Genomic DNA, 19,360 nt, shown 5'->3' with positions numbered 1-19,360 from the left:
CCCAGAATTCTGTTGGGCCTTCAAATCCACGAAGTTGCTTGTCATTCCTTCCCCTTCCAAGGAACAGCAGACATACCACAAAGTAAACCCCAGACGGCCTACCTGTTTGTTACGTGACCAAAATGGGAAGTGGCTTAGGTGGGGAAACCAAAGAGGAGCCTGGTGCATTGACTGAGGATACAAAAAACCTAGGAGGTTACTGATGTTGATCTCGGTAGTACTGACTCACCTCAGCTTTACAGGAGGACCCCACTGCAGAAAGGGAACTCCTCAAAAATCTCCTTTTTTTCCATGAACACAAATAACCGTACAACAGTCTGAGCGTTGCCAAGCCTTCTGGCCAACTTGAGGTAGTTGTTTGCTGCATCTGCCTGTCCCTGCCTACTGTTCATCATCCTTCATTTCTGAGCTTCAGAGTGCTGGGACTGGCGTTCTGTGCAGAGACTGTGAAACACGAGGAATAGCACGGTCCTGTTTCACAGTAAGCAGTAAAATGATCGGATTTTTTATTTTTTTTTTTGATGCAGATCAAAATATTAGCAAGCTTAAGAAAGTGATTTTAAAAGAAGCAGGTTCAAGGAAAGGTTGAAGAAGCAGGTAACCTTGAAAGGCAGCTGTCACAGCCCACAGCTATCAAAACCACTGGCAACAAGCACAATTTCTCTTCTGTTGTATTAAGATTCCAGGCACAGATGGCATATCTGATTCTGCATTTCTTGAGAATCTCAAAGTGTCCCTACTACAGCAAAGCACCATGCACAGCAACAGATTACCATGTCAGATGATCCTTTTGTGCAATATGAGCACCTTGCCAAATCTTGGGAACACTTAGGACAAAGCCATAGATGGAAAAAGCAGCTGAAGGTTTTACAAAGCAAGAAGACAGCAGAAGCTGGAGTGAGAAATGTTAGTTACAACTCAGACACCCAACAGAGTGAAGCTGCAGGGGGAATTGCCCAGCACAGGGGAAGAATCTGTTTGAAGGGACAGGGAATAAATTGTCAAAGCAATGCTTTTGCTGCCAGTCATGTAGGTGTAAGTAAGCAACAGGATTAAAATGGTTGCCTCCAAAAGAGAAGCCTCCTAGGTTCGCTTGCTCAGAGTAGAAATGAGAGACGGGAGATCTTGACTTGCTTAGTTTATCTTACTGAAGGAAAGGTGCTGCCAGCGTTCGTTGTCTGCAGCTTTTTCAGGTTTATCACTATCCATTCCTTCTAGGAAGCATGCATCCAGTGCAACATGGTCTGTTACAGTTTCAGATGTGGCTGCATAAGCTGGCATGAGGCATGGAAAACAAGAGTTAACTTGCACGGCAGCGAGGTTACCACAGTAGTGGGTGAAATATCATCAGGAATTTGGTAACACCTAATAGTCCACTCTGATCACATCTTCTGTTTCTTTTTGGAAGAGGCTGAGGCTCTGAGAATACATCCAAGGATGAACACTTCCAATTAAGTAAACTTGCTATACTGATAGTTTACAGGAATACTACGTTATTTTTAAATATAGGCTGGAAGTGAGACAGTTTCATTTTTTTTTTCTCCTCTTCAGAGTTTAAGATGTTTCCCACCATGAAGTGGTGTGAAACAATTAAGTTCTTGTAGCCATTTACAGCAAGGTAAGAAACCCACTAAGACTGACAGGAAATGTTAACCACATGAAGCATTTTGGCCGCCCCCCCCCCCCCCCCAGAAGTGATGTGCAGGATTCTACTGCTGTTTTCTACAGAGACAAAGCAATCTCTTAAGGGCAGATGTTTCAGAAATTCATCTTATGAGGTTACAGGTCCAGAAGATTCACATCACTTCTGTGTTTTTTAGCGATGTGCACATTGTGCAAATGCTTTCGTTACCATACCATAAAACGGGAAATCTGATGTGGTCTAAACACCCAGCTCTGCAGACACTAAGACAAAGACTTTTAGTAGGTACTAAGACAAAGATTTAGTATGGCTCTTGATGACTGAAGCTAGCATATTTCACATCTCACACCAGTAGTGTTTTGCAGAGAAATCAGCTACGTCTTTGGCAACTCTTTATGCCTCTAAAATACTCTTTATTCCAAAGCACTTCAGTGCAGTCTCTTGTGACAAAAGGATAAGTTAACCCATTCTTAGACAGGTCAACTCCATCCTTCACTTCTTTATGGCAAACAGCATTATTTCTATGCAGCTGACCAAGCACTGCCCTCCCCAAGGCCACTCCCCACTGCCACTATGATCTTGCTCTTGCACCTTTAGACATAGTAATAAGAAAGTGTCAGGCAGAGAAGGCTGAGATAAAATGGCTTCTTCAGAGGAAATTCATAATTAAAGTGCATGAAAACACTTAAAGCCACAGGCTGAACCACAGTCTTCGGTGAAATGCACTTTAATACTGACAATGCCTTCAATTCTTCAAGCTGCTATAGGAAGAACTACTCCTTTGAAGACGCTAAAGATTTCTGGTTTGTCCCTCTAGAGGCATCATCTCAGTTGCTGATAGCTGGGGCTGCAGTAGTGACTGCTCCTCTGAACCAGCTGATCTCAGTTGTTTCTGTGGCACCTGTTTCCTTGATCTTGTCTCTATAGCAGGAGACATAAAAACAGCAGCCCTTTGTCAGCAGGAAGCTGGCAAAGGGATCCAGTTTTTAGAAGAGTACAGCTTTAGGGAAAACCCAACATATACCAGATAAATTACTTTAAGCGCTGTAACCTCCCCATTCCTAGAATACTGGCATCAAAGAAGAACTTTTGCTGAAAGAGCAGGAGGCTGTGCTTAACTCCAGTAGAGATTCTGACCAAGTTTCACCACTGAGTAAAATATTTCTAGTGAAATTAACAGCTCCCCATTCTCCACAGAGAGCTGCTTCCCAGCTATAAGGAGGGAAGCAAACACAATGATCTAAGGCAGAATTTGTCAAAGTTGCCAACGTTAGTTCCCTGACTTATGTTGTAAAAACTTTGATTTTTAACATTTGCAGTATGAGTGGACCTAAATTTTACCTTTCTTACAAAAAGCAACATGCATTTTGGCTGCTGATCCAAGACAAAGGGAAGAACAGCTCTCTGGCCTGCCTAAAATTTGTTCCTGAAGGCATAACATGCAAAGAATAGCCACTGAGCAAGAAGCCATAAGGATACTGAAGAACTTTCTTCACGATTTGATTTACCTTCTGGATTTATTTCTGAATCACTGGTGTTTCCAGGGTCCTCCTTAAGAACTCCCACCTCCTTTGCCCAATTTGTCCATTTAATTTCCTCTACTCTGGAGAAACAAAAATGCAACAGATACTGATGCATGGAACACAGCATTTCAGCCCAGATCTCGTTGTCCTGCAGCATCCCAACCCAGCTCCATCCTGCCAACACAGTCCTCATGGAGCAATGGCACCTCCAGAGCTTTTCCTTGAGTAAAGATCTTCTGTAGTCTAAGCTCTGTGAGGTATCTATCCCCCTGCATGTGGTATGCTGGTCTGTGTAATTTGGTTGTTTTAAGGTACTCCAGTTCCTCCCGGGGAATATACTTAATACAAAGGAGCCTCTTAGATTCCACTTTCTATACTCGTTTCAGTTACAGAAGTGGTGCTAGCACTTGGTTTTGCTGGGTGGAAAAAAAAGTTCACCTGCTCTTCCAGCCCCCATGCGAGGGGAGGAGTGCTGCCCCCTCGTGTCGCTCTCCTCTTGCATGCTCCTGAGCTAAGGGGCTACTGCCAGCCTGCAGACCTCCCACCGCAGCCCGCTCTGAACGCAGCTTTACTCGCAGCAGAGAAGAAAGCATCGTTGCAGGCAGCCTGGCACCGTAACCACCTGCACAGATGCAGGTTGGGCAGCACACGTCTTGGTGACTTGCTTTTGAACTTCCAGCACTGCAATCACCAGCCAATTCGCGTGTACCCAGGAACATGTGATTGGGTCACTCTGCCAGGTCAGTGCTGGTGTTCACTGGGGTGGTTCAGGGGAATCCATTACTAGGCTGGAGTTTAAGGGGTAATGGTACATCTGTCTTACCTGAAGCACCATCTCTCATCTTTCTTATTGAGGCCCACTGACATAAAGCAGCCAGATCTCCTCTTCCCACCTTGGCGCCACAACCAGGCCTTCTCTATTTCCAGAATAGCAATAGCCCTCTGAAAGAAGAAGTCCATGTCAGGGAAAAAAACAGGCATACAGAGCCCAGCCCCTCATTTTGATTAAACCTTCCTGAATCAGCAAGTACTTTGTCTTGGAAAATCACTTTGGAGCTCAACCCCAAAGTGTTCCTTAGCTTAACACTATCTGACAAAAAATGTAAATCTCTGAAGTTAATGATGCATGTGGATCTGAGCAGGCTGGTAGTCAGGCAAACAGCATAAGCTTTAAATACACCTAAAAATGATGTTAGGGTTTATCCTCTGAGTGGTAAATTTATATATAAAAAGAGAATTTTACAACTGAGGTTCAGAACAAGGTGCTGCCATCTCTGATTTTATGAGACTCAAGTAGGAGTTTGGACCATGACATAAGTGCTGAGCAGCACTGTCTCTCACCTGCAGCTTCCAGACACTTTTGCTATCACCAGAAATATCAGTGACAGTCTCACTCATGAGCGCAATCAGCATGTTGAGCAAAAGAACGTAAGTGAGGATCACGAAAAGCAGCAGCAGAAGCATGACGAAGTATCTGAATCTGGCATGTTCCTGGAAATCCAGGTCACCCATCCCAATGGTGATCTTGAAGAGCTCCAGGGAGACGCTGAGCAGCCCCCCGTACATAGCATGGCTTCCAGCATTCTCCATCTGAGCAACAGACTTGTTCTGAGACAGTGAAGGAGCATCCCCCATCAGGGTAACCAGAGCTATGAGGAAAAAAAAATAATCCTCCTTAGAAGAACATGACTTGCAGCCCAGCCTATAACATGATGTTGATTTAAGTTGTTACCTGCAGCAAAGCCAAAGAGGAAGATCATATAAACCAAGAGGAAACGCAGCAGATCTCTCAGGATAGTCTGAAATAAATCAGAAGGAAACGCCATTCTTTATCTCACATGAAATCACCAAGAGTATCTCCTGTTCTCACAAGTCATAAAACAAACCCCTGTAACAATGCCAACACAAAAAGCAAGCAGAAAATGCCTTTATCCAGTTTAGGAAACTACTAGTGCATGTTAAGTTACTTCCTCATGTAAATAGCAGTTTTGAGAACTTAACCTGAGAGTACGACAAGGACATACTTGTTTCTATATTTGTATGAATAGGCTCTTTGAAACTAATAAATAATTGTGTCAATTCCCCTGTATGGCTGTTTCCAAATCACTTCAACGCACATGGCTCTTTCTTTTCTATTTCCATTGGGTTTCACACAACTGGTGATTAGAATCCTTCTCTGGCACCTCATTTCACCTCTGCTCTACCTTGCCTTTCTAATCCCAGACTCCCATATGGATCTGAAAACACTTCTCAGCCCAAACATAACAGTTCCAGAGAACTCATGCTGACTTTGTTAGTTTTGCTAACTAGACTGTTAGCTTTCTGACCAACAGGTGTCAGCTGCTCTAACTTGCTATAATCAAAGGTAATCAAACTAATGGCTTGCCACAACTATGCTTCCTTGAAGAAATCAATCTAATCTCCTTCTGCAACTTCTTTATTTCCAGACTCAATATATCCATTCTATTATGGTGTTCATGGTCCTGAGAGAATAAACATAACTGCAGGACTTCTATTAGTTCCCCACACCTAGAAGTTTTTCACATACAGTTTCTCCCAAGTACTGACCTTCTGTATCATGACACTGTAAATCCCAGTGCGCTGAAAGCCCCGAGTGTAATACAGCATGTTCACCCATCCCAAAAGCAGAGAGAACACCATCACCGCCACGTAGTTTTCTGAACTTGCTCCGTACAGGACCGCTGACAACAGCAATGAGAAAGCCTGGATGAAGCTGGAGAGAAGTAGAGTGAGTGACACACTGCCTTACTTCAACAAAAAGACCCATTTGCAGGTCTGTTCTGTTACGCAAGGAAAAGCAAACACATTTTTCCAGGCTACGTGGAGCATATAAAGTCACAGCTAATCAGACACATAGTTTATACAAGCAAATCCTGTTATAGCCAAACCCACACGCTGTTGCAGTTTTGTTATGAACTGGTTAATCTCACTGTGAGGAAACTCTTAACTGTTTGCTATAACAAATGCAACTACTATGAAATGCACAAGAATTTTCACGTATGAATACATGCACATATACATGCAAACACATGCATCTGAACATTTCTCTTCAGGAAAATGAGAAATTATCTCCTTTTGACCAAATCTGAGCCACAGAGGCTGTGTGATTAAAAACTGGAGTTCTTTTTCTAACAAGTATTTTTTTTAACTGTCAAATAATTGAAGACCTGGCCTTTACTATGTTCTGACCAAATCCAAAGACAGACCCTACCCAGCAAAGTCCATTACAACAAAGGGTTACGACAAGATGCAGCAAGTAGGAGAAACAAGCAGGGTAGGGATGGAAAGAAGAGACAGTGGCAGAGAATCAATCTTTCCTGCTCACCATCTCTCTAGTAATGTTAGGGCAACTTAGCTGCACACAGCAGAGAACCAATTTCACCCGTGCTTTCATTGCACTAAAAACCTCAAGAGACATACATCAAGATCTCAATACAGCTGTCAGAACACATAGTCTTCAGGGACTGGCGTCTCCTCCGCAGGTACAGACTCTTAAGAGAGAAAAATCAATGGTAGCCATTCATTAGAACAACAGAGCACGTTCGAGGCTGATTCCTGCCTGGCATAGCCTATTGCACAGGAGAGAGGCTTGCTCCATAAACTTCTCCTCAAGCTTTTATTTTCAAGATCACAAATTTCAGCTGGGCACTCTTCCAAGATGAAGACAAGGCCATAATTTATAAAAGACAAAGGACAAAGAAGGGCTAAGTAACAGCTCAGCCCTATAGCTTTATCAATAGCATTAATAGCACAAAATGCTAAGGATACATTTTAGTATCATAAATCACAAAAGCCCCTCCTGATTATTTACTGTTGTGAGCCTACTCTTCCTCTTGTGCAGGAACCTGGCTTGTGCCACCCTGTCATTGCTAGATCACAGATACCGTGTCTCAGAGCAGGATTCTCTCCTCCCACCCACTCGCACATCCTAATGTCAGCAGAGCCAAATCTGTTGCCTTTATGTCAGTAACATTTTGTTTTGTGTTTTCTTTCTTAAAGTGAAACTAGATGAGAGATCCCAATACCTGAGCAAAAATTAGATAAATGCCTCCTAGCAAGATAATGATCAGTCCAGAGACCCACAGGAAGCCTCCAGCCGTGAACTCCACTGGAAATGAAGGCTGCAAGAAAAGAAAAAAAATCCTGAAGACAGCCAGCAGTAGTGGTGATAATAACCCCAAGCCTTTTAAAACACATCTCCATCCATCCAGGCCTTGCTAGATAAAAGAACACTGGGCTTACCTTTACCCGTAAGGGCTGATAGTAGGCAATGGCTGTAAATATGATCATGAATGACAAGTATGAGATAAAACTGAAGTAGAATCTCTTGGAAGCAAAAGTTTCCCACTTTTGCTGAAGCAATTTATTCAGTGGCTCCAAAACCACCATCTTGTACCGATTCTATGAAGAAGAAGAAAAAAATCAAACCAGAACAGCACCACCACCAACAATAAATGTATCTATGTGTCAACTGGAACACAAATTCACCAGAGGGTTGTCTTTTTCAGAGTTAGAGTTCAGTGGCTGCAATTAGGGTATCCCTAAGGGTTTATTCAATCAGACCTTTCAGTATGAAGGAAATCAACCATCCCATAGGAATTGACCTTCACCATGCTTCACCATGGTATTTGAACAAACCTCAGCTTAGGACAACCAAAGGATCAAAAGCACCTCTCATTTTATAGATTATCAGAGGCATTCTCAGCAAATTACAAACAATAAGATATGCAAATACTTCTCCACGCGTTCCTTTTCCAGAGAAATGATCGTATAAAAGATCACATTAACTTGAAATTTGCATAATTAAATAGCAACAATATAAAGAGGTAGAAAAAAAACGTTGCTGTCTTCAACTTTTAGCAAAAAGCACTCACCGGCGTGTCACTGCTGTATGCCAGAATCTCCAGCACAGAGTTTTCCTCAAAGCTGTCTAGAGAGGACAAGTCATAGAGCGAGACGTGGATGGGCCCGTATGTCCATTCGGTGAACTTGCGTGACAGGTGCCTGTACACTGGGTCTTTGATCTCTCTTTGGATGATGTGTTTGAAGATCTGAAGAGAAACCAGACTCATACCAGAAAAACGTGTATATGAGGAAGATAAAGACTGACCCAAGCATACACAAATCACCTTCGTGCAAAGAATGTCTTGCTTTCTGCATTATATACTTTGTTGTATCCAAACACCAGACTGGCTAAAAGCAGGCAAGCTAGCTACACCTTGTATCAGCTCTTCCAGGAGCAGAACCAGTTTCAGACCAGACTGGCTACCTCGGCTGGGACACAGCAGCAGCAGCCAGCTGAGGCTTTGCCTGACACTGACTGAAACAGCCAGGAGGAGGCCTCCTTTGTGTCCCCTGTGGCACTGCCACTATCAGCAGCTTTACTACAGGTTGGGAGCAAGGTACTGCTACTCAAAACCCTGCTGCTAGGCTGAGGATGTGTGCTGCAGTCACCCTCGTTTCTCAGCAACCCCAGGAATTCCCTCTACTTGTCTTTACCTCCACTTTGCCTGTCTTGGCAGCAAGCTGCAGAGGATTTAATCCGTCATAATTCACTATCTCCTCCAGTTTCCATGTTGGGTCAACCTTCACACCTGCCTTCAAGATCTCAACGTATACTGTGCTCACAAACTTGGTGTTCTCCTCAGTGTCATCTGCAATCATCACCAGGGCATGCAGGACTGTATTGCCCTGCGTATCTTGCTCCGGGAGCCTGGCTTTTTGGTGAGGGTTGTTTAGAAGATATTCCACCACCTCAAGCTGGTTGGTACAAGCAGCCAAGGAGAGGGGAAGTTCACCTGAAGAGATTAGGACATCAGTTAGAAGGGAAGCAGGAAGGGCAAAAACAAATTTAAAGCAATAAAAAAGCAATCCTGGGAAAATATAGCCTGCAGTTTTACCACTGGACCACAGAACAAATTATTTTCCAGTGTCTCTAGGTTCAGTAAGGGGAGCATTTTCCAGACACTTAATTTGACTGCACTAACCTTGCATTTGTCTCCGTCTGAAGCCCCTTGGATAGGATTAAATAAATAAAACCAAACATGATGTCAAGTGCTCATTGGAGCACTGTGAAGTCCAGCCATTCAAGTAAGTGAAGAGCTCCTTGATTACAGGGCAGTCAAGATGGTAATTCATGCACAGAGGGACAAACCCAGCTGGAACTAGTGTCATTGAATAAGGCATTAAAAAAACCAAAGGAATGTGTTCCACACTGACTCACCAAAATAAAAGCAAACTCCCTCTTTCTTCTTCCTGAAGAATTCGCCATGGGCTCTGGCATGGACATCAGCTCCATTCTCTACTAGAAGTTTCACTAAGTCCAGGCTCCTTTTCTCTATGGCAATATGGAGTGCTGTCTGGCCTACGGAAACAAGCAAAAGCTGTAACTCATTGCCAATACCCGAGGGAACAGGCAAAGGACTCTTCCGTAAAATACTGTTTCCATAGCTGCTTCATGTCCTGCACAGCAATCCTACAGTCTTAGTGCTGGGCAGGGGGTGGGTGACAACTGCTAACTTTCAACAACTTTATTGGAAAAGCACACTGCAAGCACTGAGCTAGAAGACAAGCCTCAAGGCTATCAGGAATTCAGTGCAAAACCAGACAATTCCCCCTGTCTGGTACTAAAATTCCAAAGAGCTATGAGAGGAGGATAAAGACAACCATACATGTACATGACTATGTTGCATATCTGCTATTAAAAGGGTAACTTAGCGAGCAGAACTCATTCTTTAACAGCTATACAGTATTCCTTCTTCACTTTTAGAAATGGTTTCTAAGCTTTCCTATTTCCTAAGCAAATCCTCTCTTATTTGTGGGTTCATTAGACATGTATCATTGCTGTTTTATGGACACAAAGTTGTAGAAATGCGGTGTATAATAAAGTTGTAGAAATGCGGTGTATAATTCAAGGCTGAAAAGGACGGTACCAGAACCAGAAATTAGAACTAAAGGGTGAGCAGGCTGTTACTGTAATTGCACCAGAACTCTGGAATGGCAGTGCACATAAACACCACTTCCCTTTCTTTTCATTGTATTGGCATGTTTCACCTGCCTGATGGGGAGACTCATCTGACACAGCATCAGCAAAACCTTACCTCTGTAGTAACAGTCAGAGCATGCCACATTGACGAGTGGCCTGGGATTCTGTGTCTTTTGGTCTATTTCCAGCAACAGCGGGATTGTGTCATTTTTTCCATTTTTTAAATTCAGCAGGGCTTTCATTAAGCAGGTCTTCCCGGTCTTTGCATCTAGTAGAAAAAAAAGCAAACAGTTTATGGATGTGCTTCACACACACTTATATGACCTGATCCAGTGTGCCCTGGACTTAACTGTCACTGTAGGACCAAATACAGTAATTACTTTAAGGGCCTCAGTTTCTTCAGTCTGCAGTAGGGCCGTAGGAAATATATAATTAATGGCATTCTCCGACCTCACATGGACATTAGGCAAATAAAAGAATAGACAGAAAGCTGGAGAAAGTAAAAAAAAAACAAGAGCAAATTGCCCTGCTTCCTCTGCTCACCCATTTTATGAAGTACTGAGTAGAAATCTACCTGTGTATTCAGAATTGGTGAGAAATTTTGAGGTCCTCCTCAAGTACTCAAGTAAGCCGTTCAGTGCCTCGGGGCTGCCCCTCGAGACTGCGCTGAAAAGCCTGTCTCTGTCAAAGCGATTGGGGTCCTTCTGGCTGCAGGAGAAATGCAAAGTGTTAAGAAGTTCTGGAGAGCATCATACAAGAGTGCGCAGTAAGTTTTGGAGGGCTGGTATAAGAAAGGAGGGAGGCAAAAGAGTTTGACAGAAAAAGAACTATTTTATTTTTGAGTTAAAGGAAAAATAGAGACAGTTATTTCCCACAATGCTTTTAAGTGACTGCTGTTTCCATCAGCTGGAGCTCGTCCCAGATCCAGTCTGATGTGCAACCCTGGAACATATCCAGGGCTCAGAAAGAGAAGCTCAAGATAGCTACAGGATCAGAATCAGCCCCATCACAGGGTGTGAAGCGCTCTGTAAGCTAGCTAGCTTACATCCCTCCCCAGCAAGAACAGTTCAGTTGTACAGGGCTCCACGCTAAGTTGCTCTTACACCCAACTTGGCTTTCTTGGTGCTATTTGGTTCAGATAAACCCCAAATACACACCACACACTTACCTTCCAGGTGCTGAGGGAAAAGGCTAATATGTTCCCTTCTACCTTTTACTACCTCCCCCAGGATGCCTATAATATCCCTGAATTGGCAATTTTACTTTCAATTTTTGTAAAGCTTATTGGCAAGGGACAGGACACAGGTTGGTACAGATCATCAGGGATCCCACCCCTGTCACATAACCACCAGTCACTCACTTGCTGACAAGTCCAGGCCGATAGTTCAGGTTAATCATGACTTTAGGAGGGAAGTCACTGCTTTCTTTCTGATAAGGTGTCTCCAAGGGCTGCGGCTCTCCTTTCTTTCCATGTAGCCCTGATCTTTCTTCCTTTTTACTCGATGTAGGTTTATCTTCAGGGATACTGTCATCCGTTTCTAGCAATCCCATCAACCTGTTCCGCTGACCTGGGCCTGGCTGCCCGTTTGTGAAGTTATCCATTTCTAGCAGAGACGGTCTTGCAGATCACCTGACGTTCCCCACGGGGAGATTCAACCTGTAAGGGAGTGGCAGAATTTACACAATTTGTTCACAAACCTAGGATGTGTACTGTGTGGCACAGACATGCAGAAAAGCATGTTTCCATTTCCAGTGTTCCTACAATTGACTACGTGTCTCTTGAGAGAAATCTTCAGTAAAACCCTGCACAACTGGGAGGATTTGAGTAAAGGATCAAGGTCGTAAATGGGGTACCCCTGAAGTAGTAGCCCAGAAGCAGTACATGAAATTCAGGCTATGCATCTGCAGAACATCTGAACCCCCTTTGTGAGATTACCTCACCTGTTGGCAACAGCACAGGTTCCTTACATAAAAGGCAAAGAGAGTGGATCTTTAGGAGACCATGATCGTTGTTCTTGTCTCAGTGCAGCCAATGCAGGCCAGTCACCAAGTGGCTAAAAAGATAAGACTAACTGTGGGCTTTATTTGGAACAGAGTACTAAGTTTGTTCATGTTTTCTGCTGGTAACAAAATGCAGTATTTCTACAGGGAAAACATATGCACAAATTATGTTCCTCTCATGTATTTTTACATTGCATACTGCAGCAAAATGTGAGATCTCCGCGGTGTTGGCGATCCATGTGAGTGTGGATTTGAACTTTCAGCTCCGCAGCACAGGAATACACACACCCCAGGTGCTGCATGGACATTCGGAGCCTTAACACAGCTCAGCAGCCACAAGAGCAAAGCTGGACCCAGATCTACTGTACAGAGCACCTCAGTCTTCATCAGAGCCCCCAGCCACCCCACTTGTCTCATCTAATATGGCCTGAACTCCATTTTTACCCTTCTGAAACATCTCCTCATGTTTATCTGGATACATCTCAGATCCACACCCCACTCAAGCTATCTGCAGTCAGGATATGACAGAATATTCACACAGTTCGTGAGGCAGCAAGGAAACATCCACGATTACCAACCTGAACCAGAGCTTAATAACTCCGTCTTATTCGCATGTACTCCCTCCAAATGGTTAACAGATTTTCTCTGAAGAGAAATCTCCCTTGCTGGGACTACAGCCAGACTCCATAGCCTATACCAGCAGAGAGGTAAATGGACACAGCATAAGCATTCTGGCTTAGATTAGGATGCAGGGAAGCACAGTTAGCTTTAGGCAGAAAACAGCTACAAAACATCTTTATGCAGCTCACAGCAAGAAATCCAAGGGCTGATTCCATGACGAACCATTGTAAGTCAGCCATTCAGTTTAGTCTGTACTCTAATGACAAACATTCCTCTGTACACACAAGCATACACCCTACAATCCCGTTTCCGTCTTATTTTCTCCCCCAAAACACTTACTGGTACATTTGCCAATCCTTCAGAGGGCTATTTGTACTTCCATAATAGTTTGCTTGTGGTTTTCTGTCTTCCTTTCCCCCAAATCATTTCTCAGCTGCAGTTTCCATTTCTCCACAGCGCTCAAGAGAGTTATTTATTGTCAGTCTTTTACAGACAGAATGTCTGGTTTAAAAGCAAGAGCAAGATGGTTCTTGAAAAAAAAAAGACCCTGTAATATATACATCCACTTTGTGTTTTCCTAGGAAACAGACAGCTCACTCTGTCAGCTCAACTTTCACTTCTCTACCCAGGAGCTGAGTTGTTTCCTTCTGCGACTTTTTCTGCGACTACCAAGCCATTTTGAGTAGTGCAGCACAAAAAAAGCCCTGCTGTCAAAAGAGGAAGAGCACAGCACTTACCCCAAGTTGCTGCAAGCTCCACCCAAGAACTGATCTGACGCGGAATCCCAACTGATCCTTCAGAGGTTAAATAATCTCTCCGTAGAAACCACGTCAAATAAGTGTTAATAAGCATGAAAGCAGACCCAAAATTATTTACATCCATGGGTGAGAGCCCTCTTCTTCTGCAGAGAAGACCACGCTCATATTAGCTTTCTTTTGATGGTGCAGCGTTGAACTTCTGGTTGGTGGTGGTCCATGAGAGAATCCAGGCTGCCTGTGAGAAGAAATAACCACTGACTGTTATTATTTACTCAACTGTATAGCTTTTTGCAAAGTGAAGAAGGGCTTGCACAGGAAATGACTAGATAGATTTCTCAGTAAAAGAGAGAGCCAATGAGGGCAGTGCTCTTATATGGGAAAGCTGGCTGGCTATTGCAAATTCATAATGCTTAACCCCTGCCTGCACACGCAGAGAGGCGACATCTTGTGGCTTTCAACAACAGCCCGCTAAGATCTCAAGGCAGGAGGCTGACTGGCCCCTGACAGTGCTAGGGCCTGTGGTTTAGCTGTGAGGTTTGTCACAAGACCCTCAGCCCCAGGACAAGAATGCAAAGAAACATGTGAAGTCAACGGCTTCTGTGGGAAGTCAATTCTCACACAGCTTCACACCCCACAGTTACGAGGCGGAGGAAGCCATGGCAGCCAAACTAGCCAGAACGTTAGCATAAGCATCAGCTGCTCATCACAAGGAGAAGAGAATTCACAAAGCAGCCCCACTTCCTAAACACTTCAGCTGCTGGTTACTTAATTTGCCACTGGTGCCCACTTTTAATGTGCTGGTTCTCCAAAGGAGGGGAAGTTTTGAAGACGCTGCTTCTGGGAAAATGGACATACAACTGGTGGTAGTTGAGAGCTTGCATGCAAACTAGCACCCTTTCACTTATCACCCCCAAAACAGGACCCCTAGGCACAGAAAACCTGAGACCACACGAAGTGTCTTAGCTCTTTCTGTCCTACTTTTAACTGAAAAAACAGTATCATCATTGTTTCCAGCAGCATCAAGGTAGGATGACATTCAGCACCTTCAGTGGCCTTCCCCAGAACAAAAGGGCTGAGGAGTGATTCTCAGCCACACTCGGTAGAGGACTGGTGGTTACAAAGCCATGTACGGGATCTAGAGCTCATCTAGAAAACCACATTAACTAACAAAATGGTACCGAGCTCTTTTAATCAACAGCTTGATAACAGGGGCACATCCACAAGAAGTTTCAAAACTTAGCCAACAATTGGTCCAAAACCATTGAGAACGTATGTGCCACATCATGACATACTGAACTCTGGCTACGGATTTCTTCTTCCAAAGCTACCACAAGCCCAAACAGAACCCAAAGCAATTCTCTTTTGACAGGACTGCAGGAGGGTGTGGGGTCTCCTGGAATGTGGCCATGTTGCACTTAATTTACTTAGGTACCAGACGTAGAATCAGGCCTGGGAGTTTAGCTCAGACTTAATGGATTTCAATCCTCCTGGGCTTTTCCCCCAGCTTTCATGAGAGTCAGCCCACCATTCTAACTAAGGAATGAACTCAGCCCACAAAAGTGCATCATAACAGACTTCTTTCTGTGCATCTGGTTTTAATAGCTTACACAGAGGAAGGGGAATGTGCAGCTTGCTGGGAAAGAGTCACTGCCAGCTGAGAGGTCAATGCAGCAAAACAGAAACATGGAGCTGCTGGGAGAACACAGAAGCCTTGGTATGCGTGCACACATGCGCACACGCTTTCACAGGGAGGACACCACAGTAAACACTCCCATTTCCATTTCAGAGGAGGGAGAAGCAAGGCATAACAAATGCAAGATCTGCCCCAACGCATGCTTGCCAGCAACTGAGCATTCTGAGGCCAGTAACGTGGTTATGGCACTGCTGGGCACTAGCTAGGTAAGCTAGTTATAATGCTTAAAAAGGATCTTGCTACCGATACTTAAAGTCCTGATAGCTGTTAGGGCTCAGGAGAAAGCTATCCAAAGCTACATATGAGGAAAATAAAAGAAGCAAGTTATTTTCACCTGTGTGCTAGCATGAATTTTCAAAAGCAACAGAAAACCCTCTTGCCTTTTGAGGCTTTTATCTCGGGGAACAAGGAGGAATCTTGCCATTGACCAGTACTTATTCTGCTGATGAAGACAATGCTGATGTCACCTAAGTTTCTCCTAACAGGAGACGCATTCTGTGGAAACCCTGAATCCAGGAAGAGAAAAGTCAAATTCTAAACTTTTACATGAAAATTTAAGTCAAACCAAAGGGAGCATTTCATAATGATAGTTACAGTAAAAGTATAGACAATACATGCTCTGTGAAGCAGCACAGTAATCCATGGCCGGAAAAACCATGACCAGAACCTGCTTAAAGAGAAGGCAACAGGAAGCATGAGGAAGACTGCTTTCTGCAAAGATGGGAACATGCACACCTCCTAAAATATGTATTCTCTGTTCACCTACGTGCCCACCAAATACTGAAAAATGTAATGCTCCTATGGTCAATGCCATGTTTTCTGTATGCTGTAAATAGAAAATCAAAGAAACTTACGGATGTTTGCAGTTTAATTACGTCATTGATCCAGCATCACCATCTTCATAGGAGAAGGAAGTCTGTAAGAGCAGCACGCAGGCCAGACCATTAACGTTTTCTCCAGAACAGGTGGGCAAGCACTTCATTCAAAACTCACGCAGATCGCAGGGCTAAAAGACAAGACTGTTTCTTTTAAAGCTGTACTTTCAGGCCTGGGGAAGTATCAAGTATTTTTGCAATGCCAGACATTTTTTCTTACAACTGTTACGGAAAAGCCACACTGAGTGAATGAATTGTAGCAGCTTGGTTTATTATAGTTACACTGATGGAATCTTGTATCATTAGAGGGACCAGTCACTGCTCAATTTAAAGTCTAAATATTCCTAAATATAATCCCTTGTCAAAACTTGTCTGATGGCCCCGGTGACTCAATTTATTTACATGACAGTATTTTGTCAACCACTAGTCTTATATCATTATATTTAAATGCTCCCATCTACATACTTCTCAGGCCTTTGAAGGAAGTACCCACTTCTCACGTTCTGTAAATTGCAGTATCTTTGTACTCAATGTATCCTTTTCTGTAGGATTACAGCCGGAAGAAATAACTATCAAAACCAGCCAAACACGAAATTCAACGTTTCAAAGGACACTTCTGTGGAGCAATAGTGACATCCGGTGGTCACTACGTGAACCTCAATCCTTGCTGCTTAAAGAGACCAGCCTCTACAAGACAGGCTTGAAAAAAAGCAATAGTTGTAAGCAAACGCTTCTGAGAAATAGTCATTCACTTATTCATTGTATTAAAATAGTTAACAACTTATCTAATTTGGAAACTCAAGGTCCAAATAAGGATGGTTTTGACATTGCCTGAAGAATTTTCCATAAATACAAACTTGTACAGCCAAGAATCTTTGAATGCAGGTATCACACAGTGACTTTGGAACAGAAGACAACGCAAAAATACCGAGGTATTCCCAATGTTTCCTTGCCTTAACCCTCGTTTTCCCTGTAGGACTTTCCCTTGGGGGCAGTTGCTAGCGCAGGACACCACTGAACATACCCCAAACCCAGTATAACAGCCTTATCTCATGTCTTCTTAAAAGAGGTTGAAGGTAGTTTTTTATTTATTTATTTTTTAAGCACAAAGGACAAAAACCTTGAAATCCTAGAATTAGAGAGCACACAAAACTAGCAACTCACTAAAGCGTAAGAAAAAATGCAAAAGCCAGTCACAAAGCTCAAGTTGCAGCAGGATAAAAGACGTTACCACAACCTGTTGCCTATATGGGAGCATTAGGATTATTCTATTTTAATGGCACTTACATTCTGGCTAAAGCCTATTAAGCCACCTAGTGAGAGCCACCTCTCCATTAGCTGGCTGAGAGACCAGAAACCGCAGCTCCTACAAGAGAAGCAGGAACTCCAACACAAGCATCCCTGCATTCTCCCAGTGAGCCCGTTTAGTCTGGCTCAGACCGCCCCTCCCTCATCCAGGGCAGCACGGCAACGTGACAGCATTTCTGAATTTCACCTCATTTTGCTGTTCTGGGCCATTTCTAGTAAGCCAAATGCAGGGGTGGGGGTGGGGGGGATACCTGCCACTTACTGAATTCAGTCTAACCAAAACCAAAACACCCTTGAACCTGCAGCCTGCGTTATCTGATTAGTTATCAACTGCAGCTGTTACCATACAGCATAGTTTAATTATTAAAAGAATTGAGAAAGGACATCTATTAATTATGAGCCATGAAAGGTAAAGCAGCTGGTTTTACCATGGAGCAAATCAGTAGCAGAAAGAGATAAGTGATGTAAATTTATTCAGTGCCATATCCCCTCTGGACTGTAAATTGCTCATGGAATTTGTACACCAAGGACAGCTCGGCCATTAAGACACTCTGAAGTGTCTGAAGTGTAAAAAGCACACCAAGAAAGTATTAAAGAAAAAGGTACTGCAGTATCCAATATCCAATAGATGCTCAGTAACGTTAAACTGACAACTGAAATGTAAGTGGAACAAGCTAGGGCACTAAAGTGGACAAGGAAGTCTAGATGGTGTGTAACACGTGGTAGCAGTAAGGAACAAAGAGCATCAGCACAGTGCTGCACACAGATACCAACACTCAATTTGTACAGCTAAGCAGCTATCAAAATTCAGTAAATAAATACCTTCAAAGTCACAATCCTTCCAACCTCGGTAAGCCTCCATAAGGCTCCACAAAAGGGCACCTGAATGACTACACTCACTGTTTAAGACCCACCACGTGGAACTAAACCAGTCTCTACTCACCTTAAGTCTCCCAACACTCATTTGGATGGGAAGATTCCTTGACACACCCCCATCAAAAAAACACTTCTGTGCTAACTCTAGCTTTTAGCATTACAAATGCTTGTGTAAAATGCTAGTGCTCAACCCAAGGAAACCCTCTTTTACCCAATGCTTCACTATTCAAGGCAACCATTTTCAGAGCTCACCATATAGGCAGGCCTCCAAAGTGCAACACAGCAATAGCACTTGCTGCAGTCAGTCCTTCCCCAGGTGTTCCAGATGAGTCAACAGTAGAACACCCCCACCTGCATTTTGCATTTTATACAATTCACTTTGGAGAGGTTACTTCTGGAATAGACAAGCTGCAGTTTCTCTCCATTAAAAAATGCCTAACTAGCAAGTCTACTTACACAGCTTATGCAAAGGTTAAGGAAGTGGGAATTTACCTTGTGTCAGTGTCAGGCAACGCAATTGCGTACTCAGTTCTATTAACCCATTTAAAGAAACTGCAGTTTACAAACTACAGCAAATCCACCTTATTGAGTCATAAAAACTTTACTTGGTTTGGTAGTGGCTTTCTGGAGCCCTTAACAGAAGTTGGTATCCTTCCTAGAAAGGAATTGTGTTAAGTTCTAGGCAGAATTAATATAGTATTAGTGCTTAAATTAAGACTTTAATCCATGTATGTTTTAACTATGATGTCATTACCCATGAAAAGAGGCTTAAACCACCATGGAATAAGCCAACATGAGCATGTCACTTAAGTATACTCATTTTACTAGCTTAAACTGAGACAAGACTACAAATTGTGATGTGCAACAGAAAACTTTATTAGCATTTCAACACACAGTTCAGCAGTTACTTAAGCTTGCATTTAATTTAAGACATTAGAAGGACTACAGTGCAAACACAAGTGCTATCAGCAATCTCATCAAGCAAGATGCACAGTAACTAACGGCCACCCCTCAGGCGCAGCACAAGGTGCAGAGTAGACTCTTTCTGGATGTTGTA

At 43.3% G+C, this 19,360-nt stretch overlaps 1 protein-coding gene across 5 annotated transcripts; it reads right to left on the bottom strand.

Annotated features, from left to right (window-relative positions):
- Window positions 1–1,295: 1,295 nt before the first annotated feature.
- On the bottom strand, window positions 1,296–13,909 carry LOC118176180 (transient receptor potential cation channel subfamily V member 2-like). 5 transcript variants are annotated; one of them, XM_035342964.1, is made up of 17 exons: window positions 13,133–13,908; window positions 12,751–12,863; window positions 11,532–11,828; window positions 10,746–10,879; window positions 10,287–10,439; window positions 9,410–9,550; window positions 8,686–8,984; window positions 8,061–8,237; window positions 7,429–7,587; window positions 7,212–7,307; window positions 6,607–6,677; window positions 5,734–5,899; window positions 4,898–4,964; window positions 4,507–4,814; window positions 3,989–4,107; window positions 3,151–3,245; window positions 1,296–2,563 (listed from the first exon to the last, which is right to left on the bottom strand). In XM_035342964.1, the coding sequence occupies exons 3-17, from the start codon at window positions 11,771–11,773 to the stop codon at window positions 2,433–2,435; spliced, it is 2,358 nt and encodes a 785-aa protein (XP_035198855.1). In that variant the 5' UTR covers window positions 11,774–11,828; window positions 12,751–12,863; window positions 13,133–13,908; the 3' UTR covers window positions 1,296–2,432. The 5 variants fall into 5 exon arrangements, with proteins under 5 accessions (XP_035198855.1, XP_035198856.1, XP_035198857.1 ...); XM_035342965.1 differs by having other exon boundaries at window positions 13,531–13,908; XM_035342968.1 differs by having other exon boundaries at window positions 2,422–2,608; window positions 13,133–13,909.
- Between the last annotated feature and the right edge of the window lie 5,451 nt (window positions 13,910–19,360).

Source organism: Oxyura jamaicensis, chromosome 19 (genome assembly GCF_011077185.1).
Source record: "Oxyura jamaicensis isolate SHBP4307 breed ruddy duck chromosome 19, BPBGC_Ojam_1.0, whole genome shotgun sequence".
Lineage (NCBI taxonomy): Eukaryota > Metazoa > Chordata > Aves > Anseriformes > Anatidae > Oxyura > Oxyura jamaicensis.
Note: the sequence above shows the minus strand (reverse complement) of the source record. Positions and strands in the feature narration are given on the sequence as shown.

Excerpts from the sequence above, each read along its gene's own strand:
- LOC118176180 (XM_035342966.1), bottom strand. The coding sequence starts at position 11,773 with ATGGATAACTTCACAAACGGGCAGCCAGGCCCAGGTCAGCGGAACAGG. Across the intron at positions 8,985-9,409 it reads GGGAGTTTGCTTTTATTTTG|GTGAACTTCCCCTCTCCTTG; the intron begins GTGAGTCAGTGT and ends TAATCTCTTCAG. Across the intron at positions 6,678-7,211 it reads TTTATCTAATTTTTGCTCAG|AGTCTGTACCTGCGGAGGAG; the intron begins GTATTGGGATCT and ends TTCTCTCTTAAG.